Source organism: Photinus pyralis, unplaced genomic scaffold (assembly GCF_008802855.1).
Source record: "Photinus pyralis isolate 1611_PpyrPB1 unplaced genomic scaffold, Ppyr1.3 Ppyr1.4_LG4, whole genome shotgun sequence".
Classification (NCBI taxonomy): domain Eukaryota; kingdom Metazoa; phylum Arthropoda; class Insecta; order Coleoptera; family Lampyridae; genus Photinus; species Photinus pyralis.
Genome location: NW_022170511.1, coordinates 19689606 through 19717095, shown reverse-complemented (window position 1 = coordinate 19717095; position 27490 = coordinate 19689606). Strand labels below are relative to the sequence as shown.

At 35.2% G+C, this 27490-nt stretch overlaps 1 protein-coding gene and 1 pseudogene across 2 annotated transcripts; one reads left to right on the top strand and one right to left on the bottom strand.

Annotated features, from left to right (window-relative positions):
* Positions 1-407: 407 nt before the first annotated feature.
* Positions 408-19317, top strand: LOC116169660 (annotated as a pseudogene).
* On the bottom strand, positions 16304-27472 carry LOC116169659 (diphthine--ammonia ligase). Of its 2 annotated transcripts, XM_031485809.1 has the most exons (9): positions 27253-27472; positions 26820-27195; positions 26499-26774; positions 21338-21702; positions 21016-21253; positions 20731-20965; positions 17520-17685; positions 17082-17467; positions 16304-16536 (listed from the first exon to the last, which is right to left on the bottom strand). In XM_031485809.1, exons 2-8 carry the CDS (start codon positions 27191-27193, stop codon positions 17091-17093), a joined length of 2031 nt encoding a protein of 676 aa, XP_031341669.1. In that variant the 5' UTR covers positions 27194-27195; positions 27253-27472; the 3' UTR covers positions 16304-16536; positions 17082-17090. The 2 variants fall into 2 exon arrangements, with proteins under 2 accessions (XP_031341669.1, XP_031341668.1); XM_031485808.1 differs by having other exon boundaries at positions 16304-17467.
* Positions 27473-27490: the final 18 nt, after the last annotated feature.

Here is a 27490-nt window from a genome sequence, read left to right as displayed (position 1 = left end):
ACAGAAAAATTTGGGGGGAGGGGGCAAGAATTCAGAGACGAAGCTCGAATCGACCTTTCGGTGCCAAAATCAAACTAATTTAAAATTAGCAATACCTACTGTATAATTCGAATGTGTATTTACTGAAAATGATTATTTGACTATGATCAGCGAAATGTCACATTTGACGTACGTATAAAATAAAGAAAATTATTTTGAATTTAAGTGATGAAAATTATTGGCAGTGCTGCTTGAAATTGAATTGAATTGAAAATGATTAAATTTCTTATATTAATTTTTTAAATATTAATTTAACAAAAATAACTGAATGATAGGGGGGGGCAATATACAGTATACAATATGTGGAAGGGTGGGGGTGGGGTGGGGGCAACTACTCCCTCAGGTCCCCCGGTTCCTACGCCTGTTGGTTGGCTGGTGACAGATCTATCATTTTTAAAACCACCAAATTATATGATAACTAAACTAAAAAGTGAATAATGTGGTGACTGATTAAATTACAATGAAGTATTATCTCCTGACCTTGCTACGCCACTGAAAAGCAGTATTGTGTGGCAGACGTGGGTGTGGTAAGCGCCTAAGCGGCTCTTCAGTTACAGAACAGAAAGTGAGAGATAGTGAAACAGTACACAATTTTTTCCCCGATTGTATTTGCCTGCTTTCGGTTGTGGTTGTGTTATTGTGTACAGTTATCAGTTCCGCGTCGAAGTAGCCTGTCTTTTGTTGTACACTCCCCATTTTTGTTGATTTAATTAATTACATAATTGTGGAGTGTTGTTGTTTAGATTTTCTTGTGGGCGGTTTATTTATATCGGTTTTGTTTATCGCAGGAAACTTGCGATAGGATAAAATAAGGTAACGCAAATCGGTGTATGTTCTTATTTTAAACTCAGTTTTGTAATATTTAGCAATCGCGAGTATGGCTTACAAACAACAAGAAGGATATCCCTTGATGCAAACTGGTGGAGGGCAAAGTGATGGCCAAGTGTACCCGAACCTACATCCCCAACAACCACCCAATCCTCCCATGCCTGTTGTGGTTCAACCCGGTGTAATACAATCCACAAACGGTAGTTGGATGCAGGCTCCTCAAGGCATAGCTAACTGCCCACCCGGCTTGGAATATCTGGCTCAGATTGACCAGTTACTTGTACGTCAAAAAGTCGAATTACTCGAAGTCCTCACCGACTTCGAAACGAAGAACAAATATCTAATTACGAACACTTTGGGGCAAAAGGTGTACTTTGCAGGGGAGGAGTCTGATTGTTGCAGTAGAAATTGTTGTGGTCCAATTCGTCCTTTTCAAATGAAAATTGTCGATAACTTCGGGCAGCAGGTTATCAATTTGCACCGCCCCTTGGCATGTCAGAGTTGCTGTTTTCCGTGCTGTCTGCAAAGTATGGAGATATCATCACCGCCGGGTAGCATTATTGGAGTTGTCGAGCAGAAGTGGAGCATCTTCACGCCGAAGTTTGTTGTTAAAAATGCTAGCGGTGATGAGATGTTACGCATCGAAGGGCCGTGCTGTACATGTCGGTGTTGCGCCGATGTCAAGTTTCACGTATACTCCTTGAGCGGTACGAAAATTGGAACAATCAGCAAGCAGTGGACGGGTATTGTAAAGGAATCTGTAACTGATGCCGACAATTTTGGAATTACGTTTCCTGCAGATTTAGATGTTAAAATGAAAGCTTCCCTGCTTGGGGCTCTGTTTTTAATTGATATGATGTACTTTGAAAGTGAGTAAGATGTAAGTATGTGATGCTTTGTTGCCCTTTACTTTATGTGGTTATTTTGGTTTTAATGTTACTGCCATTTTGCAGAGATTTTTGTAAATATTTTTCTATACCTTTTCAAGTGAGATTTTGCTTTTTTTTTGATAATTTTACGAAACGAATAAATATTGAGAATACTAGAGATAAAAACATATACAGTGATAACAATATAAAATCCGAGATAAAATCCTACCTTTGGTCTTCTAATAGTTTTCCTAAACCATTTCTCATACTGGCCCGTGCTTAAGGTGAGTAGGAAAAATTGATTTTTACCCCAATTATTGCAATTTTTGAATATAAAATATGGCACTTTATAGTGAATTGAATGGTGTTTTGTTTCCAACAAGAGCCATAAAAATTGCATAGTTTCTTAGCTAAGTAATACAGGTTGGTTTCTTTATCGTGTGGCTATTGTACACTTACAGCTGGTTTTAATGGCTAAAAGGCTTTACTCTAAGTAAGGTTCGATATTATTGAAAAACAATAAAAATTTTACAGTAAGTCCTTATAAGTACCGATATTTAGCCGTTACCGTTATTGTGTTTTACAGTTTGTCAATTTTTTGAATTTTTTTACTTTTTGGCTTGATCGTTGGGTTGTTTTAAGTGTTGCTGAATATTTTACAAGGCGAAAAGAAATTTGATTCGGCTCAAAAAAGCACCAATATATTGTGAGTCTCTTTTTTAGTCAATCTCATTGCATAGGTTGGTAAAAATGTTACCTACGATGCCGCGTTGAGATATTGCGGTTTAAGTGCTTGCGGTAGGTGTCAAAATCGGGACATTCGCGCCACTTTGGGCCTCTAGTTCCATTCCAAAATTTCGACCTTTTTGAATTTGTTAGGGGTATTTTTTTTTAGAAATAACACCTATATAAAGTAACTTTTTTTTAAAATTTTGATACACACTTAAAATCGTGTTTGATATTTTACGATTGATTATTAACGTCAAACTACTTCAATTTATAATTATTTAAAAACTATTGCGATGTATGAGACCCCAAAAAGATCACTTAGAGACTTCGAATCTCCTCCAAACTTTTGCATTCATTTTATCTTGTAGTTTAAAGTTGATTTTACCAGAAACTGTACCATGGAGGTGGTAAGCATATATTACAGAGGTGGTCCCTAAAGTAATCATTTAGTAACAAAAAGTCCCAAGAATTACACCGGCAAGTGCCCATCTTGCGCCCAATTCTGTTACTTTTTTTATTTTCACTTTGGTGTCTTTTTGCGTAGACCTCGGCGTAGACGCTTTTGAATTTTTATACAATAGCCCCATCCTTCCTCTTTCGATCGCCGTGCCAACCGTTGGAGTACTTTGAATATTAGCGAAATTGAGTATTTTTTTGTAAAGGTATGCAAAATTCGAAAAATGAAAATCGGCCCGTGCGGCCAAAACCGTGCATTTTTCATAATCCCCGTGGCCAAATGTAGAAGATGGCATTGGAAAAGAGACAATTTTTGAAAATTTTTTCCTGGTTTTTTTCGTGGCTAACGATCATTAACCAAGTAATAGCCATCCCCATCTCCATTAGATTCCAATAATTTTGGATCGGGGTATTGCTCCTTCTCTGATGTTGAGATTTGTTCTTCAAAAGTTGGAGTTTTCTTTTCTCTCGGCTGTAGCTGCTCGAAACTAAGACTCACGCCAACCTAAAATCGTATGCAGCACTACTATAGGAGGACTTTCACGTAATCTTTGATTAGCTTCACGTTCCGCTCCGGAGCGAGTCATAGTTACTCCCGCCAACAGAAAGTTTAGTTTTCTTTTCTTGTGCTTCTTCTTTCAGACGCTGGGCAACAACTTCTGATGTATTTCACCAACACCTTGAGATACTTTCTTCCTTTTTCCAGATAATATTGAGGATTTCTTCAGAGACAATTGCAGAAAGTTGATTTCTGAGGTGATAAACACTTCAAAACTGGACCTGCCAATTTCTAGGTCTATGACTGGGACCAGGGATCCCTTCGGTGTATAGTATATAGTTAATGAGAAAGATGAGACGCGTGTTCTAGTTGATGGCTCAACATGTGTTTGGGTTGAATGGCCTGGATCAACAGGTGTTTTGACTTGAGTGGTCCGACTGAGTATTTCTATCTGCTTTAAATCGCTCTAATTTAATTGAGTCATAAGCTGTTCCTGGAAAGCCGCCGAAGTTTACGGAAAACAGTCCTGTTGATTGAAAACCTGACCTCGGGTTCCTTGATTTGAAGGGTTCTTCTCACAGGGTAGCAATAAGTTCAGAAAACGGTGCTTTGGATGGTGGACGTTTGGTGGAATTTTATCGGGCACGACCTCATTTTCTTGTGGTATCACTAGATGGCAGCTAATGGGGAAGAGCACTCCATCAAAAAACAAGAAAACCTTCTGTCTTTGATCTTTTGGAGGAATAGATGGCAAAAACAACTCTATGAACAAACTTCCATAGCATGCACCAGGATATTCATGATTTGGAATCCATGTGGACCACATTTGTTCACCAGTGTAATAAAGGGTGTAAGCTTAGCACCTTTATACAAGAAATTTGTTGCGATAAAAACCATTTTACTGCCAATTTATGTAAATGTTCAAGGTTTAATAAGAAACGTAGACGTTCATTTGTTTCGTTTCGTTTGATGGAGGGGATCTAGATTGTTATTGATTAATAGTTTTTAAATTTTTTGAAAAATGTTACGTCATCAAAAAGTGAAAAAAATCTATCAAACGAGCCGAATAAGAACGTACATTGCTATTTACAAAAATTCAATTGTTTTTCGTTATTCATTTGTTTTCTTGAATATGCCCTATCCGATTTTGAAAAAAAATTTTAAAATTCCTACCACGAAAGGGGTACGGTCAAAATTCTGATTTCGACGAAATTTGGTATGTGGGGGTTTTTGAACATGAAAATGACGAATCTGGAATTAGTTTTTGAAAATTCGAAAAAAAAGTTCAACTGCAATTCTTGGTCGGACAACGCAAATGGAGATAATTCCACGAATTTTGTTGCGCATATACTTGATGAGTTAAGGAACAAAATTGTAGAACATTTTTTTAAAATAACTTTTCAATCAAAAAGTTATACTCATTTGAAGATTGGATCTTCGGATTATAAAGTGTCCTCTGCCTACTAGTGAGTGATCTAATTTCGCATGTAGTTAATTGAAAATGTTGCAAATATAAAAAAAATAACGATTTAAGTCGATATTACGATACTGAGAAAAAAATTAAAGAAGAAATCCAAATTTCACCACTTCTTTGGGGGTGCGGCTGCCAAACGAAACACGTTGGACCCTCGGTTTATTTGGAAAACGTGCTGGTCTTGATCTCCTCTATCATCAAATTTTTTTTTACATGCGGTCATGTAACACCCTGTATACTATATCCCATATCAAACAATAAAATAAATTAGAAAATAGAAGAATTTTATGTACCTACAAGAAATAGTAGGTAAGATTTTACTTGTGCCCACCCTCTTTCAGAACTCACGAGCTGCCACTACCTTGTAGTTAGACAATATTATTACCATGGTACAATAAGACAAGTTATGCGCAAGCGTTCGTGACGTTATTGGGATAACCGGGCTCACAGTAATGGTTTGTCTAGCACTTAATAAAAATGTCCATTAAGGTCATTTGTTCAACCTATGTTAACCGAATCAAGTTCAATTGTTTTATTAATTAATTACAACACAAAAGCAAGTGAAAACAATATATTATATGAAGCGTATGACAGTCTGTGATTCTTATACTTATACCTCGACTTATACTATGTTCGTGGAATTGTTTACGAGAATGCCTTTTATTCTATTTAGCCAACATTGTAAGCGAAATTCTAACGGCGAGCACGATAAGTGAACCACCCTGTAGCTTTTTAGCAATTACTTAAAGTACAAAATTAGTTTCATTAATCTATCATATAATTATTATCTTTTTATTCGCGAAGTTGGATACAGGGATTCCTATTTTAGTGTACCTACCTATTACCACACCCTATAATCTTGATTGTAGGTCTTAACTATTCTAGATGTGTTCTATATAAGACTATTAACAGGGTGCTATTGTGTGCTAAATGTCTCATTAAATACTGTATGTCTACCTATAACCACAGTATTATATAAAAACTAGTCTGTGGTAAATAAAATTGACCTCTTCACTCTAAAGGTGGAGATTCATAAAGCGAAATGAGAAAGTTAATCCTTCAAAAGTCCAGTTTCCAGCGACAATGACGCGCATACTGCAATGTTCCTTTTGGCACTATGGCATGCCAAGTATCATTTATATATAGTGCTGTGGTTTCCATGTTGTGTTGCGGTACTTACACTTTTCTAACTTGACATGTGATCAATGTGTCTTAATATTTATGCCAAACTGCATTTATCTTGCTATTTTGCAATGCGGAATTCATATAAGCATAGGTATACGCATGAGATGATAACAGAACAATCACATTGCAGGGATTCTGCAAATTGAGATTTATAGTTGTACCTAAATGTTGCCTTATTCTCGATGTGATGTTTAAAATATAGTATGTACACGTAGGATATTACTAGAGGTGTGTTAAACAACATTCATCGCTCCACAGTTTCCGGTTTGAGATTATAACTACCTTCCAATAGGCTATAATATTACCATTAACATTTTTTTTTATTTCTACGCCGTTTTACTTGGTGCTATTTAAGCACAGACTGCACTATATCTATATTGATAGACAGTATTTTTGTAAGAAATTGTATACATATATTTATGTAGTTTATTCGAATAAGTGTGTTTAATAAATATTGTTCAAAATATATGTATTTGTAATGTAAAAAATAGGGGTTGATTAAGTGTTTCATGCAAGTAACAATGCATGAGCAAATTTGGAGAAGAAACCTGATCGACGATCGTTCTCATAGGTGGAGAGTTGCCATTATTTATGCATAGATAACACTTTTCGAGGAAATTTTCTGCTTACCGGAGGATTTTTGTGCAATCGTGTGACAATTCCAAAATCAGAGTCGCATTCGTTTACAAGGTCCAGAATTTTCCGTCGATATTTCTAGTAAACCCTATTTGGATCGGCAAAGCAGACTGCCAGTATTTCTAGTAGGACGAACCAGTATCATCTTCGTTAGTTTACTTTAAAATAATATATATTATATAATATAAGCATATTTCACCTTGTATTTTGTATAGATATTAGTACCGTTTTCCTTTAAGGGTGTTCAAAAATGAATCCCTTAAAGAACCATGCTTTCATTTCAACTTGATAGGTTCCACCCTGTATGTACAACCTACAATGATGCACACATTTTTGTGAGCTGGCAACCATACAATTTTAGAAGGGGAAAAGCTGTCTGCGGCATCTAGAGACTACGAACGCTGGTTAAGTTTGCCATCTTGATTTCGGCGGTCAATGAGAAAGCATTGTGTTATAGTTTGTTTGTTATTTTGTCTTATTTAATGCATTTCTTTATAATTTATTTGTGTTTTGTATGCAACATTTTATATTTTTTTAAATAATTTTCCGTCATTGTTTTTGAATTTAACCTGATTTAACCTCAAAGTAGAATCACGTATTTGATACCGTTAACATTTATTGTTTCAAATCGCGTTCATTTTTGGTGTAATGTTTTCTAAACGTTTGTTTATGTTTCGATTACATGGTCTGAGTCCCAACTTAGATTTATATTTTTGATCATTCTTTTCAGACGTGGCAATTATCGAATTGTTTGAAGTGTGTGTACCGACTTGTTTGTACACTAACACTTTTCTTCGCGAAGAGACGGTCATGAGGATGGTAAAAAACGGTAAACAAAGTTACGACACCTAATACTGGGAGTGTTCTGGACTCACAACTATAGCCTGGGAACTCCTGCAACCAAGTTTCTAAAATGTAGAACTTGAACTAGAAAAAATCGCCAAAAAATAAAATTTCTAATCAAGGTAGACTTTTTTCAAAACTGCCTCCTTTTTCATGGATGCTTCGTTAAGAGTACATCTGAATTAATAATCTTCACTGTACAATACCAACCTGCGAAAAAATTCATGTTCTACAATAAAGCACATGATCCCAAACTTGCACTAGTTCGTCTTAAAATAACCACTGTCGTGCCTGACAGGATTGTTGCTGCTCACGTTTTTTTGTTTTATTCCTCTTCGGTATTGCAGCACAAGTAAATTTATTTAAAATTTTGTATTTATTTTGAAATAAGAAACAAGGAAAACATGATACAATTACAACAAATTTGAAGAACACTAAAAATGTGTAGATCATTCCATCGATTCTTGCACATTCAGCTATTCGACTGGGCATACTGAAAATTAGAGAATTGATCCTAGCCTGTGATACACTTGTAGTGCAGTTAACCCCAAGGTTTTACACTAACTTCACACTACAAGAACACGGAAATAAAACCAACCCCGCAACGTGAATGACTATTCCCTCCAAAACTAAACGAGATCCCGCTTAAATTTGAAAAGTGGCACGTGATCAAACATCTAAGGCTATGACCTGAAGCACAGTAGGGAAGGAACGTTAAATAAAACACTGAAATTGTGAAAAGTTTGTTTAATAATGATCGTAATTATTATGATTGTAAAAGCTCGGAAATTTAGATCGAAATAAATTACATTGCAAAAATAAACTTTGAAAATGGTAGTTCACCGAATCGAAATAGAAATAGGCTGGAAAAAAGAACTTACCAATAAAAAACCAGCCGTCAAATTAATATCAAATTGTGTTGTAAAATTAATTGTTTGTAATGATGTGAATGCGTAACATGAAATTATAACATCACAAAAAGTAGCAGGTAGACTTCAAGAGGTAACATTCGGTTAAAAACAAGTTTTGGGAATTATGGATCAGGTGAGCAGGTACCAAGATTTTAAGAAAGGGTGAAATACCCAGGATGGGACTCATCTTTGGTGCCATAAAGTCATTTTGTTAAAAGCAAGTTGGAAAATTACATAGCCTTGTAGGCAAATTTAACTAAAAACAAGATATGTGGAAATTACTGAATCGCCACTCATTTATCGCACATAGATTCTAAACTTTGATTAGCGTAATCCCGCTCCTGTAAGATGGGTAACCCGCCCCTGGTTTCGGGATTTTGAGCCTACAGTTGAATGTCGAAGACAATCAAGGAATTAGGTGTCGTAACTTAATTTTGACTACAGTTTTTACCACCCCCCGTGACTGCTTCATTCACGGAGAAAAATGTTAGTAACAAACAAGAAGTCAGTACATACATCAAACGAATCGGTAATTTCCACATATTAAAATAAAATGATCAAAACTTATATGAATGTAACTTCAGGGACAAGACCAAGTAATCAACATCAATAAACATAAATTAAGCAAACATTACACCAAAAACGTAAACGATTACAAACAATAGAATAACGGTATTAAACATGTCATTCTGCATTGCGGTTAAACCAAGTAAATTTCAAAAACAAAGATTGAAACACACAAAGAATACAAAATGTGGCATACAAAACACAAATACGATATAAAGAAATGCAAAGATTACTACCTGCATTAAAAAAACACAAAATAACAACAAACATTTATGGAGCGACGCGTTCACGACCACCATGCAAGACAAGATGCTCAACGTAACCAATGTTCGTGATTTCTAGATGGCGCAGGCAGCTTTTTCCCACCTAGAATTTGCATGGTTGCCAACTCTCAAAAATGTATGTATCGTCATAAGTTGTATATACACGGTGGAACCTCTCACACTGTTCCAAGATTCTAAAAGACGCCTGTGAAGATTACCTAAAGTGTTTACAGGTGGTTTTAGCCTCCAACCCATCATAACCCACACATATTAGATCCAGCGAAGGGGAAGGCCTTGAAAGCATTATTATTATTACTTTAATTTGTATAATATTCAAATATTCATCGTTTCTTATTTTGAAATAAATACAACTGTCCTGAACATTTCATCAAAATTGATGAAAGTACACTGGGTTCAGATACTTATGGTCAACAGTATGTATGGAACTATGGTAAGGATTTAAGAAACCTACAAGGAAATTAATTCGAAAAAGAAATAATCCACAAGGAGTTTTTCAAATTCATGTAAACGAGATGATTATCCAAAAAAGCCCAGATATTTTTGGATGGTACGAAATCCAGGAAAATAATTTTGGAGATGGAGGGGTGATGAAACGACAATCTATTTTAATTGTATATAGTGGATAGTGGCTAAATCTATCTGTGGAAAGGAAAACATTTCACTATGCTGAACAGAGTAACAGATTAAGGACACGGAAGCGCAAGAACTCAAAGCTCAATTGTCGATAGGTGGTGTTGAATATGTTGTATAAATGAAATATTGCAGCGCGACTCTTTGGCAGAAAGTACTACTATAGCACGAGTACACGCGCACAATCTACTTTACCGAATTTGTGTTTTTCTAGATCTCTATCTCGATTCATTACCTTTGCGACGGCGACATAACCAAATCTTTTGACCTTGAGAGTTCGAAAAGAGTGGTGCACTTTTCACCATTATAAATTTTTATAGAAGTACGGACTGCTTTTCATTTTGATTTGAATATACGTACCGTTTGGTACGAACGCAACATGTAATTTTGCGTGCTGGTAAGAAAATTTTCGGTGCAAATACCTAATCAGGACCAGCCAAATTGCACACTACCTACCTCAATTTAATTAATAATTAACTTTGGTACAATCATTGAATGTACAATGTCCTTGTGCATACTATTGTATAAAAACATTAAACAAATAAAAGTAGGTACCTTCCGCTTTTATCATTGTTGACGATTATGTCTCAAGTTTCTAGTGACATCCGCGTAGGTCAGAGACTTGGCGTAGGTAGGTAGATATCAGTAGGTACCTACTGATGGTTTATAATAATTTAAATCTTTTAGCGATAAAAATATGTTTGATGGAAGAGTGGATGGTAAAGGTCTAAAAATATCAATGTCTTTTCTAATAAATTGGTTGCGACTTCGAGCGATACGATCTTAGTACTTCAATGCTTATACACTTTCGGATGCTGTATCTGAATCTAAATTTCTAGAATTCCAAAAAGTCCAGGAAACGAAACTTAAAATAGTGTAAAACCTGGCAATTTTTTCAAAATACATCGATTTGCATGAAAATTTGGGCTTAGGCTAAACTTATCCTCCACTTCAAAATCTATATTAGGTATGCCGATGGGCGCTCTTCATTTTTTAGGGGTGAAAACTACCCCTTTTTGCCAAACCCATAAAACTACATATTGTTATTGTGCAAAGGTAAAAGTTCCGCGGTGCATCCCATCCCGGCGACTTACACCCCGGCACCGTTTTCCCGGCGACCATTACTTTCCCGGCATCGGTCATCCCGGCGATTTATACCCGGCGACGACCTATCCCGGCAACTATTGACTTTCCGGCATCGGTTATACCGGCATTGCATACCTTCCAAACGATCCTAGTCCATCCCCATCTTTCTTTTGTTTTGTCTATGCACAAATTTAATATCTTTCAATTGCAAAAATTGTACTGTTCATTGTCATTTCCTTTCATTTTTCCTGTATGAATAATAAATAGGCAAGGTATATGTAGTACCTATTTACTGTTAACGCTCCATTTTGTAGGTATATACAGTGTGTCCGTTCGATAGAAAGAAGGATAACATCAGCAAAGTGTTGTAGAATTCTGAGCTGATTTGAAATCATTTTAAATTTAAGCAATCTCATTTTTTTTGTTTTCAAGATATTTGAAAACAGCAAATTGTCGGTACGACCGAAGCCAGGACGTGCACTGTTGCCAGGATGGTCATCGCGGGGATTGCCCATCGCCGGGGTTGCTCGTCGCCGGGTTTACATCGCCGGGATGGCCGAAGCCGGGAAGTAAATGGTCGCCGGGATGGTCATCGCCGGGATGGGAATAGCCGGGGTAACCGTGGCCGAAGTTCCGCGCACGTACATATAATCGTATCGATGTCTCTCGAGTGTGGTCATATTCAACACCTGTGAACCTATTTTCTAGTGGAAAAAAATTTGCTTTAATACTCTCCATTTTGATAACCCATGGTTCTATTTTGTTTCTTTCATTAAAATTCAGATTTTCAAAGTGGTGATATTCTTTTTGAATCGACCTGTAGGTATATGCATTACATAGTGTATAGGTGTATGGAATGGATGTATAAGTATGTATATAAGTTTATAATTTGTAGTATACGAAATATATACCGGTCATGTAGCATAAATTCTTCGATTTGTGCTTTCAGAATTTTTCGGAAAAAATTGTGATTCGTTTATTTTTAATCATAACTTCTTTATTTTTATGATAAAAAGTGCATTAAAAAACCATTTGTAGGTTTTTACAAGACTATTTACATAAAATGCCTTTAAAACTTTTAGTTTTAAAATGGGGTGAGCTAAGAGATGTAAAACAAAGCAGTGGTCGCATATAAATACACGTTTTAAACGTCTATATCCACTTAATTTTTATCGTACAGAAAATTCCCGGTTAGGAAAACGTTTGGAATTAAAAAAAGCTACCTGTATCATTTTTTTACGTATCTCCAGTTGTTTTGTAGATATTGTGAAGAGAAGAGCGTTATTCACAAAATTGCAAAAATCCGTTTTTCACTTTTAGCTTCAATTATTTCAAAATTAAGTCTTCTAAATTGGTCGCTCTTCTAGAATGTATTCATAATACGTAATTAGAGAAAACTGGAAAGGGGGAGGACTAATTTTAATTAGGGTGGTAATTAGGGGGTTGCTTGCGCTGATGTTTTCGCTGAAAAAAGTACGGATCTATCTTATTTTCATCATGACTCACTTAACTTTTATGCTAATGTTCGTTTTTAAAAAAACGAAGAAATGTTTTTTTTTTAATACTTATAGAATAAGTAGTCTACAACTTTTTATCGAAAAATACATAGTTTTGCCATTATTTGACTATGAAACTCTCTAATTTAGCGTTTGACGAATAAGAGCTAACTTTTAACAAGCCAAAACTCGGTTCGTATTGTTCATACAGAAATTATTTTAAAAAAAAACATTTTCTTTGCTTTTTTAAAACCTACGATTTTGTTCTCCACAGTTTTTTTATAAAATGCACACTTTTCGTGTTTGTCGCGAATAACCAATTAAAAACATTGATCTTTTCTATGAAAAACTCATACTTTCGGTCGCGAATAACTGGAGAAGTATTAACTTTCTATGTATAGATAATGTATAGAACACTTTTTGCTTAGAATTAATACTTCTATCTATTCCTGTATAAAAACTACAATAAAAAATTACCACCCCTGAGGTGGGGTGGCAACCACCCCCAGGGGGAAAGCGCCCATTGCGATGATATAGATTTTGATCCTTAGGCTATTCCCTATACCTACTGTCAAAATTTCAAGATAATCGATTCATTTTGAAAAAATTGCTATGGCAAAACCTTAATTTCCTGGACGAAAAAGGCTTGTGTGTCAAATGATCCCCTTTTGACCAACTTCACATCTGTCTAGAATAAAAATCCAGCACTACGTTCTGATCCCGATGATCTACTCCCGTCACTCCTGATATCCTAACGTATAAGCGCTTACTTACAGGTGAGCCATTTTCGAGGGGGAAAAGCGAGGATTAATATTTAGAAAAACTGTTTTGAAAAATTTCTTACCGAACATCATGGAAATGAAAATAAATTTTAAATATACTCGTATATTTAATGGTTTCAAATACGCAACTTGAGTCGTAAGCGTAACTAGTTCTTAAACAATGTTAGATTATTAACCCATTATTCCATATTTCTATACAATTCCTAGGCAATGCGTATAATCATTGTATTTATACCTTACCAGTATGGCCACGGTATAGCAAAAAGTGCGACGCGTTAATAAAGCTAGATAGATGGCGCTAAAACGCACTGCAAAAATTAATTTAGCGTAAAAGTAAACCATATGCAGTGTCGTATTCCCCCACAGACGTCTCTGAAAGCAGCCTATTTAATCTTTTTCTTTTGCTACGTATGCTGTACGCTTTGTGTAAGTTTTAAAGTTCACCAAACGAATAACGAACAGGATGCCGGTGACGTATGCTACATGAAAGTTGTATTGTAAGCATAAAGACGCTCTTTATCTTTATTATTAGTATTTTATTTCATTGTTACCTATACCTGTAATGTTAGGTTCCAGGTTTTATTGAAAGTTTTTAGCGGCAAGGATTTAATGGATTTAATTGAATGGTCAAAAATAAATTCCTGGGCATTTAAGGGATTAACCCGAAGTATTTGAAGATTTGTTGAACAAAAATAAAAATTAAATTTAACAATTCGTCCCTGAAAAAGATAAAATACTCTAACCAGCGGAACAATTGAAAATTAAAGGTTTCTGTCAGTGTAGGTACGTGCGGGTTCCTCTATAAATAGGATTGAAGTAGGCACCTCTTGTTAGTAAACAAAACAATTTCCTACTTCCTGCTTGTCGGTCTCGGATTTAAAATCGTCACGTAACGTACTGGCGTCTGGCACTTATGACCCGACATAATTAATAATTCTGGAATGCTGGCAACTCAAATACACTTATAATTATTGTTCTTATTAAAAAGTTGTTAAAAAAAGTACATACACAATTGTTTTATTTAAATAAACGACACGACTATTGCACTAGGTGGGAAACGGAACACTAGAAATATTACTTGCAGTTGCACGTTTAGCGCCTGTTCTTTTCAGATGTTCGGTGTTATCATTTTTCAAGAGCTGTAAAGCTTAACAAAAAAATATACAGATAGACCTTAAATTGGCCAGAGGATCAAAGAGTTCAAGCCGTACTGGCATTTTTCGTGTTTATGGTTTTATTGCATGGGAATACAACAGTGTTCTGTTTATCTTAAAATTTCAAACGTAAAGCGACAATGAGCCTATTCTTGCGTAGATCAAGAATTATAAACAATGAATGCTCCTGGTTTTGTTACTGGCATAATTATGGGTGTACTGCACATATTTTATCATGCACGATGTGGTCAAGCAAATTTGATCGTTGTATAATGTATATATAATGGCATTGTTCATAGGATATATTTATATAATCAATGATAATGGTGTAATTCAACATTCAAACTGTCGTTCGAGTGATAAAAAAGACAAATCGGCTATCGCAACAAAGAGCCAACATTTCTCTGTATGCATTTAAATTCTTATTCAGTGTCCGGTGATGTACTTGCAATGCAATGCTTGCATTATCAATCTGTACCTCCTTATAAATATACAAAAACTATTAGCCGACATGGAGCTGACCCGAAAAAGGACACTAACAAAAATTGAAAAAAAATGTTTGTATACCTATGTATTTTTAAAATTCCATCCATTGATTAAATACTTTATAGTTTAGCTTTAGACAATACCCCTTCCCGTAATCATTTTAACATAATTTTAATTTATAATTTACTTCCAGTCTTCCACCGAATAAAATCAGACATTTTATCTTATTAGTCTGGAATGCCACACTAAGGACAGAGTTTCCGCTTCAAGTGAATTATTAATTAAAGGAAGGTGAAGGACGAGTATCAAGTTTCATTTGCTTATTGTCATTCCGTGTCGCCATATCGTATACGAAGTGAGATACAGGTTTCTGTAATTTTACTGTTGTTATTATAGTTACCTAACCGAGTGTTCGCAGCGCTAATTTTGTACTTTTCTGGTAGGCCCCCAGAACTAATCTCCTGGCCCCCAAATAAGCGTCGCATGTTTTTAACATTGCATGGCCGTACTGTAAGGTATAAATACAATGGTATAATTGAGGGAAGGAAAATTTTTTATACAGCCCCCTCCCCATGGCTGAAGTAGTTCCCCTTCCCCTAAGTTTTAAAGGAAAATGCACCCCAAATTTTCAGGTAGTGTTTCATATCCAGTATCCAAAATAAAAGCTTCAGTACGTTACCAATTTATGGAACCAGCTGGAACTTAGTTTGTGGAATGTAGCTACAAGTCGATAGCTCTGAGAAGCATGAAAACTAAAAAGAATTACAATAATAAAAGCGGTAGGTATTTCTTATCTTGCAATGTGATATGATACGCAAGGTCATTATAGGGGTTAATTGTGGTAACGAGAATATCGTATCCTAGTGTCCCTGCCGTAATCTAGAATTCTAGACAGGATGTTATCTAATTAAGACGACCGAGGTCTTTAGAAGCGAAAATAGGGACGCTGTAATATTACAACGGAGCGCCACCTATCATCATTGGGAGATGCTATTATGGAGCAATTCACATATTAAATGGCGGAAAAATTTATTATTTTCATGAAAATTTGCATCATGTCGGAACGGAAGCACCGAGAAACTTCACCTAAGTTTCAAAAGATTCTAAATATGTAGTATTTTAAAATGTGAAAGTGTAGGAGATAACCATTACACAGTTCTATTTTAAGTAATTGTTTTCTAAAAACCAAAAATTATAAAATCCTTATTACTGAAGGTATCGAATTCAAAACTTCCTATTATTAGCCCATATGCATTGTGATCATTTTAAAACAAGATTGGTTAAAATCGGTTCAGAAATAAAGTAGTGATGCAAAAAGAAGTCCGCCCATGTTATAGGTATACGCGCTATTGCCACCTTAAGAATTAATATATTTCTGTAAAATATAAAAACAATAATTAATGATAACAAATACATATATGTATAACTGGCCTTAAAAGTTAAACAATTAACAATGTAACATTTGTCTGAGATGCCACAAAATATTTGCAGCTTAAGATCGTCCTTAAGGCGTTTATGAAAATTGCATCCATTTCGCAGATCAACAAAAATTAAGATGTAGGTAACTAATTAAATTGTCAACCTAAAAAAAAGATAGTTTATACAATAAAATTCCAGATTACCAGCAGTTGTGACTTTTAAGAAAACAAATTACTGATAATACAAATAATAGTTATATTAGAGATCCAACGCTATAGAAGTATGTATTCGTTATTTTGAACATTATGAAACTAACAAGACGTAGTACTGGATAGTACCAACAAAATATAGATTTTGAGGTTACACGTTACCTTCCAAATCAAGTATTTAATCTGCCTTTACAAAGACATTTTTGTTAACAGTTTAAATAGAAGAGAGCATGATAATTAACTTTACAAGTTACCACTAGTATTATAGTTTAGAAAACAAATGTAGCTTGCCAGAACTCAGCACTTGGTTGGTATGGGCTGTCACTAGATTGGCAGAGACAAAAACCCTAGCAGTGAGTATCATAATTTTCAAAAACAAATGAACACATACTTGTATGATGTTGAGTTCTCTAGCACTGATGGTTGTATTAACTACAAAGACGAGGAGATGTTTCACATCTAGTACATACCCAAACAGTACAATTTCAATAATAATTACCTGAGAGAATTACTGCTTTCTAACTCCGCAAATTGACAAAAAAGTTTGTTCACTATATAAGCCCACAACAGGCACTAATAAATAAATTACTGTAATCGATTCTTCAAATTCATTAATACAGTCAATTACATCAGTCAGTGATATGGCCTTCTGAACATTGTAAAATATTTTCAAATTGCATATAGATGTGCTATCGCCCTCGTGACCGAGTTGCAGCTTCTGTATGACATATCTGAATGTTTCCTGGTACACTTCAATCGGAACCGTATCGGTCTCATCTTGCGGACAATCAACGTGACACACAACCGCCGAAATATTATTTTCATAATTCCATCGCCTGTAGATTGAAATTGACCAATCGTTAACGCACTTTCCGGTTTCTTCATCTGTAAGTTTGAATTTTCCCAATCGCTTAACGAGACTATTAAATCAACTTACACTCGAAGCTACTATTGTGCCTATGGACCCACACGTGCCATTCAACCAACGCATTTTTAGGAAGACCTGATACGACTACATAATTTACTATTGCATTGTTCGTTGTAGCTTCCCACAGTTTTCTCACGTTGTTTATTACTTGAATATTGGTGACGTAGCAAACCGCCTGAAAGAAATTCATAAATCACACGTTAATTCAAAATAATATTCACGTTAATTCAAGTTAATTCCCGTAAATTTAAATTAATTTACACTAATTCAAATTAATTCACTTTAGTTCAAATTATTTCACGTTAATTGAAATTAAGTTAATCAAGTTAATTTAAGTTCATTCCCGTAAAATTAAATTAATTCACACTAATTCAAATTAATTCACTTTAATTCAAATTATATCACGTTAATTCAAATTATTCGTTCTCATTAATTCTAATTAATTCATGTTAATTTTAATTAATTCAGTGGAGTGTGCACCAAAAATTCAAAGTTGTTTCCACCTAATATATATATATATACTCTGAATTAGGTTTTCCTGCAGGGCCCATAACAAGAGACAGGGTTGGCAAACACAAATCCAACAAAAACTGGGTGAAAAACATTTAGTAAGTAAAAAAAACCCGGGCTTTATAATGTTTAGATTTTTGCAAATGATCTGTATTTTGATGCTTACAGTAGGCTACGTTAGTTTTTATTTTCATTAACAAGCACCTCATACAAATACCTGTATTTCACATTAATCCATTAATAGACATACATTACATAAATATAACGGAAGGGTTTTCGACTAGAAAAAAAATACTACTTCTATAGCCTTATAATGATAAATTATTAAATGTTGGCTGTCTAACTTTTTATACAGAAGAGGACGCGGACGCGAACGTTTATTTGATTTTTTTGAACCAATATAACCCTAACTTTTACAGTTTAGCTTTGAGGTGTTTGTTCTATCCTGTAACAGATGGCGTCGCAATAATGCGGACGATAATCATACAAAAACCCAATTGCCCAGAAAACCCCACAAAAACCTCAAAAACCCATGGGTTTTTATTCAAAAACCCGGATTTTTGCCAACCCTGAGTCAAGAGATATTAATTCACACTAGTTGAAATTTTTTCTTTTTTTTTCAGGAGGGGAAATGCAATTACACACTGAGTGTGGGGCTTCTCCAGATACCTGGTATACCCACTAAAACCTCTCTTGAGGCATCGACTATGATCAATGAAAGCTCCATAGTATCTTGCCACAAAAGTTACCTCCCCACCTAAGGGGTAAATATCGTCAGTTGCTGGCGATACCTAAGCACCATAAAGAAATCTTCAAAAGATCCATTACCTACAATATGGTAAAGACTGTCAACTTTATTTAAACGGAATCAGGCACACAAAGGTTCTATGGCATCACTGAAAGGAACAATGGAAACGCATATATTGTCTACACGACGACTATGAATCACTGTCAACAGTTTTTTAAGGTCAATGGTGCAATTGAGTAGATAAGCAAGGGCGATTCTGGCTCATTTTGATATTGAGATTTGCGCATGCGCCATGTTCCAGGTTATTCATTTGACCTCTGTGCTCCAAGGGATACTGAAGGTCAAACGGCGGAGATTCAATGTCACTGAAATCAAACTGACTCTTGGCTCACATTGAAATTCCCATATGCACGTTGATGGTCAAGGTCAGAGGGGTGTATTGTCTGCGGGCTGGAAGTGATCTTTTCGTGCTCAGTTGCAATCCTTCAATTCTAATTATAGCCTAATGGCGATAAGTGTTGAGAACAAAGGGTGTACTGTAATCCAGAGTTGGACTGGGTCACTGGGTCAACTGGGTCACCTGGGTCACTAAATTAAACTGGGTCGCTGGGTCACGTCATACTCTTTTCAGTTAGACCCAGTGACCCAACTTGACCCAGCGACGCAATTTCACCCGGGGACCCAATTCGACCCAGTCACCTAGTTTGATTGAATAACGCAGTTAAGTCAGTGCCCTCGGTTCAAGTGTACAGATTATGCAATAAATGAAATGCTGGTTTGTTGAAAATAATACTCGATTGCTTGACAACTGCCATTTCTGTGATGTTTGCTTTAATACTGCCGTAAAAAACTTTCCATGTCCCGAATTGTATTAGAATAATGTTATTTCTTTGCTTCAGGGCTTACCAGTTTGCTTACAGGTGTTCATTCACATTTAATTTTTTTCTACTAGTTAGCTTAATCCAAATAAATCTTTTCTCTAAATACTTTCATTGACTACTTGACTACAAACTATAAACAAATGCATTTGATTTTTTTAGGTATTAGTTCTCTTGAATGAAATTGGGCTACGTGCTTGTTGCCGAATATTATTGAGGAAGTTTTTTTTTAAATTAAAAGTTACTTGAAATTGTTTTGGATGATACCTAACAATAATTTAATTACTGGGCTACAGGGTCAGGACGGGTCACTGAGTAAAGCTGGGTTACTGGGTCAAGCTGGGTCACCGGGTCAAACTGGGTCACCGGGTCAAACTGGGTCACCGGGTCAAGCTGGGTCACCGGGTCAAACTCGGTCACCGGGTCACTAAACTAACTGGGTCACCGGGTCACTATGCTTGACCCAGTCCAACTCTGCTGTAATCATCTAGTATTCTTGTCACTGTCTACTTACAGTTGTTATCCTAGGTAGTTACTTGTGGAAAGTTGGTTCTTTATTTCCACTTATAATAAGGAATGGTCTAAGTTTTTAAAAACTTCCGTGAGTCAACCTCTTCGGGAATGTTAAATTGACTTGGAGCATTTTTTATACAAAATCCCCAAAATCGGCCGACTCCTATTTTTATACAATGCAAAAAATTCAATCAACATACATTTACTGATGAGTTGAAATATTCACCGCAATTCAGAAAACTGGATGGTGGAACGTCTTTTGCAATACAATCTGACCTATTGTCAGATCTGAAAGTAAATTTTGAGACGCTCGATTAGTCAAATCAGGATTCAGCTTTCTCGAAATTTAATAGTTGAGCAATTTAGCAATGTTCCACAGTAGGGAAATGTCAAAATTACCCTTATGGTTTTAACAGCCAGCAAAAGCGCGAATTAATTGTCTTTAAACTTTTTACTGGTATAAACAGTAACAATTGCATTTCGATGTAAAATCAGTGAGGTAATGAAATATGAAAGAGTGTGGGTTATGTGAGGAAAAGTCAAACCAAAACTTATTTTTGGATGAACTAACCTGCACAACATCACGAAGATTCGTGTTTGAGTCGATACCACTGATGATTCGTCCAACATGCCTAATCGCTAACTGGCACTGTGACTTAACACCACCTCTCACTAACTGCATACTTCCTGGAACTAAACCGATCTGTCCTGCAATATATACAAACTCCCCCACTCGAATTGCTTGACTGTATGGACCTATATTTGCGGGTGCCCAATGAGAAATACTTTGAATATGCATTGTATGCCTAAACAAACGTTTTTACATTGTGAAATAAAAGATTCATAAAACAATCACCTTTCGATTGGTGGATCTCTCTCAATTGCATCATCTGGCAGACTCCAAGACACCACTTCCAAAATAACGGGGCAGTTTTTTGGCAAAGGCACTTCAACGCACGCTCTAGTAGGCGGATTCACATGTTTGATGACGTCGACATACAATTTATTCAGTTCAACAAATTTGGACATATCGGAAACGAGCATCGAAACCGATACCACATCTTCCAAAGTGTGACCATAGGTCGACAGGGTAGCTGCAAAGAAAATGATTGTCTGCCCATATTCGTCTTCACACAACCAACAAAGATTCAACGTCAATATAAATACTGCATACCTACACTTTAATTTCTCAAGCGCCATTTTCAATGCTTCCTCACAACTTGCACTGTTACCACATAATCCGCTGATCCACAACCATCCGTCATTGCTTACAGCATTGAGTTCGGGACAGCAACTGACCGTTTTTATGGTTACTGTATGTGCTACGGTCTCGTCAGCAGAGCTAGTGTTGTCATCAACAAATTCGGTCGCTTCCTCGCCGTGATCTGTAATGTATCCGTCGCTGTCCGATAACGGAACATTTTTTAATCTACTATAGAAATTTAATTGAGGTAGTTTCGGTTCGAGCTTTAGTTTGTTTAACTTCAAAAATCCCACAGGCGCAATAGGATTGGCGGAGTGTAAAATGACTTCTGATGCCTCACTGAAATAACAACGGAATGTTAAAATTGAGGACTGTGATTATTTCAATAACTAAAACTTTGAACAAAATTTATTGTGTAAATGCAGACGTTTTATTTGGTTTCCGTATCTGCAGTAAAGTTGGGACACACTGTCTGATGCATATCAATTATTTTTTTAAGCGTAAGTGTGGTTGTTTGTTTGAGATTAATCGCAGATCTGATCATATCATTTGAATTTGAGGTTAATTTAATTTTGTATCGAAATTATTTTGTTAATTTTGTTTAAATAGTCGTCTTGTATTTTACTTTATTTAATTGTAAAGTTACGTGTTAAAAGATTTAAGTTTATCCTTTTATAAACATGTTATCCCCGGTCGTTGCGATAAGAATTTTATCGCTGTAAGATAGCTCGGTGTAGTGACCGTTTGCCATTGCACATAGCATTAAACACTGTAAAACTATTACGAGTGAAAATAGAACTATTAAGGAATTCACTAATATTCAACAAAGATGTGCTTAATGCCACAGACATTATTTGTGGTCACATTTTCAAAAATTATGTATTTAATGTAATTATAACGAGCTTTTTTGCTGCTCATTTCTTCTAGGTATAATTTAATACTTTCCTTACTAGCATTCTGACATCTATTGTATTTTAACTGATATGGAGCAATGGAAGTTTCTTATTGATTCATTTAAATGACCCTCTTAAGTTATACAGCATTCAGTGGGGTTCCGCAAGGATCAAATATTGGACCATTGCTATTCTCAGTTTTTATAAATGATTTGGTGTAAGTATTATTTCCAATAAAAGTGTTTCAAAGAATCAACCACTGTATGTTATTGCAAGAGGATTTCATCAAAATTTAAGAAAGTGCAAAACAATTTCTGAAATATGTGTATTATGAAAGAATGATCACTATCCCGACTACACTGATTAGTGTCATGTAAGCTATACCTTGTACCAGGTGACCCAATAAAGACTGTTTCTCGGCCATACATCGAGAACCGTTCGTCATATGGCTTAGGGGTAAAAAAATTATTGGGTAAATCGGGGATGAAGAATCGCTGGAACATATTTCCAAGTTCTAAAAATGACCAACAGAGTGTGTAACTGCCATCTTAAATTTTAAAATTGCATTTTCTTTAAATTTCGCATAATAAATGTGATTGCAGTTATTACATCTTATTTGCACGATCGTGAATTGACAGTAGTGTACAATGGTTTTGGTTCGCTAAGTTACACAGCAACCAGTGGGGTTCCGCAAGGTTCGAACCTTGGACCACTGCTATTCCTAGTTTTTATCAATGATATTGGTGCGAATATTATCTCAAATGTGCTATTGTATGCTGACGACATGAAAGTGTTTCGAACAATCAACAACATTAATGACTGTAAGTGTCTGCAAGAGGATTTAAAAAACATTGAAGTTTGGTGTGAATTAAATCGTCTCTCTCTCAATATAAATAAATGTTGTGTGGTGAGTTACGGAAGAAAGGAAAATCTCATTACTTTTAGTTATTCTCTTTGTGATACTGGGCTACGGCGTGAAGATGAAGTAAGTGACTTAGGTGTGCTGTTTGACTCAAAACTTAATTTTAATTCACACATTTGTCAACTAACAAACAGTTGTAGTAGATCTCTCGGTTTTGTAATAAGAAATTATAAGTTGTTTACTAATAGGCAAACATTTTTTACTTTGTACCGATGTTACGTTTTGAGCAAAATTAATTACTGTTCGGTGATTTGGAATTCAATGTATGAAAAATAATTGAAAATGTTACAGTTAGTCCAGAAAAGATTTTTGAAATATGTGTATTACCGAAAGAAATGATATTATCCTGATCACGCTGATTACGAATTATTATTATCTAATACTGAATTATTATCACTTAAGCAATACTCTCCACTTAATTCGATGTTATACTTATATAAAATAACTCACCACCTAATTGACGACACTCAAACCCTACATCAATTAAAACTTGTAGTTCCTAGAAAAAACATTAGACAGCAAAGAACTTTTGAAATTGGTATACCTCGAACATCACATTACCAAAATTCGCCGCTGTATCGAATGTGCAATTATTACAATAAACATGGTATTGATATATTTTGCAATAACCTTGCACAAATTAGGGAAAATATAATTGTCTCTATTATGACCAGTGTAGGTAGTAAAAAAAAAACTACTACAAAGTATATTATTTAACCTTGAAAATATATCTTATGTAACATTACTCTGTAATTGGCATTAGCTGTTGGGTAATAAATTATTATTATTATTAATAAACAAAAAAAATTTTTTTCACATTTTTAAAAAGAACCAATTTATTTATCAATTTCGTAAACACAAAAACTCAGTTATTTCAAAAACAAAGATGGTGTGGGGCGTTCAATTGTTTTTGCAATAACCTGCTTTAACGTCTAACTATTTCTCCGATTTTAACAAATTTGGTATCGTTGAAAAGAGCAATGAGAATCAACGAAAATATAGTTAACTTAGTTGAATCTTTCTCCGCCAGAGGGCTAGTTTTGACACTATGACCCAAAATCCCAAAAAAATCAAATGGAATGATATGACTTTTTCTTTATGAAAAAGTAACCAAATAACATCCAAAGAGGCCAGTGAAAACCGTTTTTCATAATCTCGTTCCTCAGCTCAAATATTGGGAAAATGAGATTAAATAATCAATTAATAAAAATGCTTCATTCTTGTTGCCCAAGGAATGCTCTTTTCAACTATACCAAATTTATTACATCTGTCAAACGGTTAAGAAGTTAAAGCAGGTTATTGCAAAAACAATTGAACGCCCCACGCCATCTTTGTTTTTGAAATATCTGAGTTTTTGTTTTTACGAAAATGATAAACTGGTTCTCTTTAAAAATGTGAAAAAAGAATCTTTAGTTTATTACGCGAAATTTAAAGAAAATGCAATTTTAAAATTTAAGATGGCAGTTACGCCCACTGGTGGTCATTGTTAGAATTTGAAAATATTTTCCAGCGATTCTTCATAACCGATTTACCCAATAATTTTTTTTACCCCTAAGTCATACGACAAACAGTTCACGAGATATGGCCTAGGAACACTCTTATTGGGTCACCCGGTACATCACATGATCAAAGTTGACTCATACACTGTGTCCAAGAGAAGGATGTCTATAATAGGGGTCTCAGCAACCATAGATGATACGAAGGTGATCAAATTAGGGAAAAGTTTTTTTTTCTGATGTTATTTGAACTTTTTGTGGTCCGTAATAAAAGTACATACTGTATTGCGTAGCATTTTTTATTACGAATAAAACGACAAAAAACTGTTTGTTTTAACAACATGGTGCACCCGCGCACAAAACCCTAATGATGCGAAATATAACGGTTATATTTACAAGAGTTGAAGATCTCACTTGCATTAAATAAAATTGATATCTCTACGGCACTGGCACAACTGTTACTGTAACGATTATTTTTGAATTTACCCACTGCTTGCTCAGTAATAAACAATATTTTTTAATCCCCTTACTTTGAGGAAGTTTCAAGCTCCACTTAAAATCTGTTTCATGCCACAGATTCTCATAGGTCGGTTCCTTCGGGACTAATAAAATTACTTCAAACAAAATGATTATGCAAATTCCCAAAAATACCCTACTCTATACAAATCAAAAATTCAAAGTTACAGTTATTAATGTGGGCGAGATTCCCTTGACGTTACGATTGCTCATATCTTTTCCTGAAAAATGTAGATTCAACTTAGAAGTATGAAAACAGATCGCTTTGTAAATGGTACAGCTCCATTTTTTGCACCGCCCTGATAAAGTTTCGTATAATTTAATAAAAATGTTGCGTTGATATTTGAAAAAAAAATAATCGATGCCGTTGCGGCACTCCAAAATTTTTTTTTCAAAAATCCGGCGCACTATTTTTCGTTTCCCTATACATATCAGTTTCTAATATACATATTCATCATTGATGGATCACACTGATTTAATTAAATGAGAACTCGAATGAGAATAAACTGCAAATTGTTAGAAAGTGAACACAAAACCTTCCCAGTGTATGGGGAAGGTTTTGTGTTCACTTTCTAATAATTATCATACAACCCCATTTCGAGTTCAACAGAGATTGGACACCAAAATTAATAAACTGCAATATTTAATTATTTGACAGGTGCAGATTTATTCATTTTTTTATTTCACTTCACCACTTTGGACCTATACATTTATACAGTATGTTGTTATTATCAAGATATTATTATTATTAAATTAAAATGAGTGGTTCATGCAGACCAACCAACCTGAAATATCAGGAGGGGACACTTATGAAATAACAACCCTTTTTACGAGAAAGTAAAAGTAAATTTTTGATAACTCCACAAATATCATTTTTTACATAAAAAAATTAATATTCTGAAACGATTAGCATTACAAAAAAAATGATAAGACACTTAAAAAAAGATTTCCATTATTAGGCAAAAATTACAGTAATATATGGGGTTTTTTGTTTGTTTAGATTATAGGACTACTCATGCCAAAAAACTTTTTGTTAATGACATTTTCCTTTAATTTTGACCGGTATGGGCACTGTAGGTCGCCCACAAAAGGTTGACTCACCCTCACCCTCACACTTATTGACGTTGAATGAACTACCAAATCCACTTAGAAAACCTGACCTGATGAAAAACCCGACACAAACCTAGAGACCTTGACTCCTTCAGGTCCGAAACCTGATCGGCCAAACCAGATAATGTGAAAGGAGTCTTAATCAAGTTTTTTTTTTTTTATCAAATTGTTCGTTTGTTTTTTTTTTCAAATACCTACATAACAATTCGACTTCCAAACAGCGGGCAATCCAAAACCAAAGTCTCATACTCTCCTCCCTCACCACACACATTAAGACCATATTTATCGTGCATGGCCATCAAATGAGGTTCTAACAATCTTAGCGATCTCCCCAGATGACGAGACGGTTCCAAACCCAAAGCTGCGACTTTAATAACGATTGCGTCCACTTCGCATTTGATCATTTCGCACAGTAATTCCTGTTGGTTCCTCTGCCACAAATACGCTAAGGGTGTCAACTGCAATCTCGAGCAACTACAAAAATACAAATAATGAAAGAAATATACTGAAATTACGTACACGTTCTCGACACGATTTCTTTGATAATCCGACAAGATGGCACCAACTGAAACACCTTCAATCGGCATATCGTCCTTTACATTCTGAAGAAGTTCAAACAAGTCCTCCACTTCATCATCGCTAGTGTACGAATAGTTTATGCCAACACTTTTGGAGTCACCAGTAATTTCCTTTCGATAGAGAGGCAGTTGCATTGCTTCCGCGATTAGATCAATTGCTTCGTGGCCTACACTTTGATACATGTAGCTATCTATTTCGGTTTTACTTTGTGGCATTAAATTTGCCAAAGCGACGATTTCGTGTCCTGCGGCCACACATTGCATTAAATTATAACAACTGTCTTTGCCACCACTAATTAGACCCACAACCTTCATTGCTTTAACGTAATAACAATACAATAAACAAATACTTAAATTAAAGAAGGTAGATATACCTATGGCTTGGCACGATTCCTATTTGTTATGTAAGAAGATTAGTTTATCAAAACAACAATAGAATTAAAATAAATTATTTAAAAATAAGAAGAGGAGCGATTTTGATAATCGAAGCGTTTCAGATTTGACCGTACCGTAGGTTAAGATAAACAAACTTTTTTCTTTTTTTCCCAGTTCGGCCCGTTCCGACTTGTGCTTCGAAGGAGTCATATTTGTATCTAGCTAATTATGAGTTCT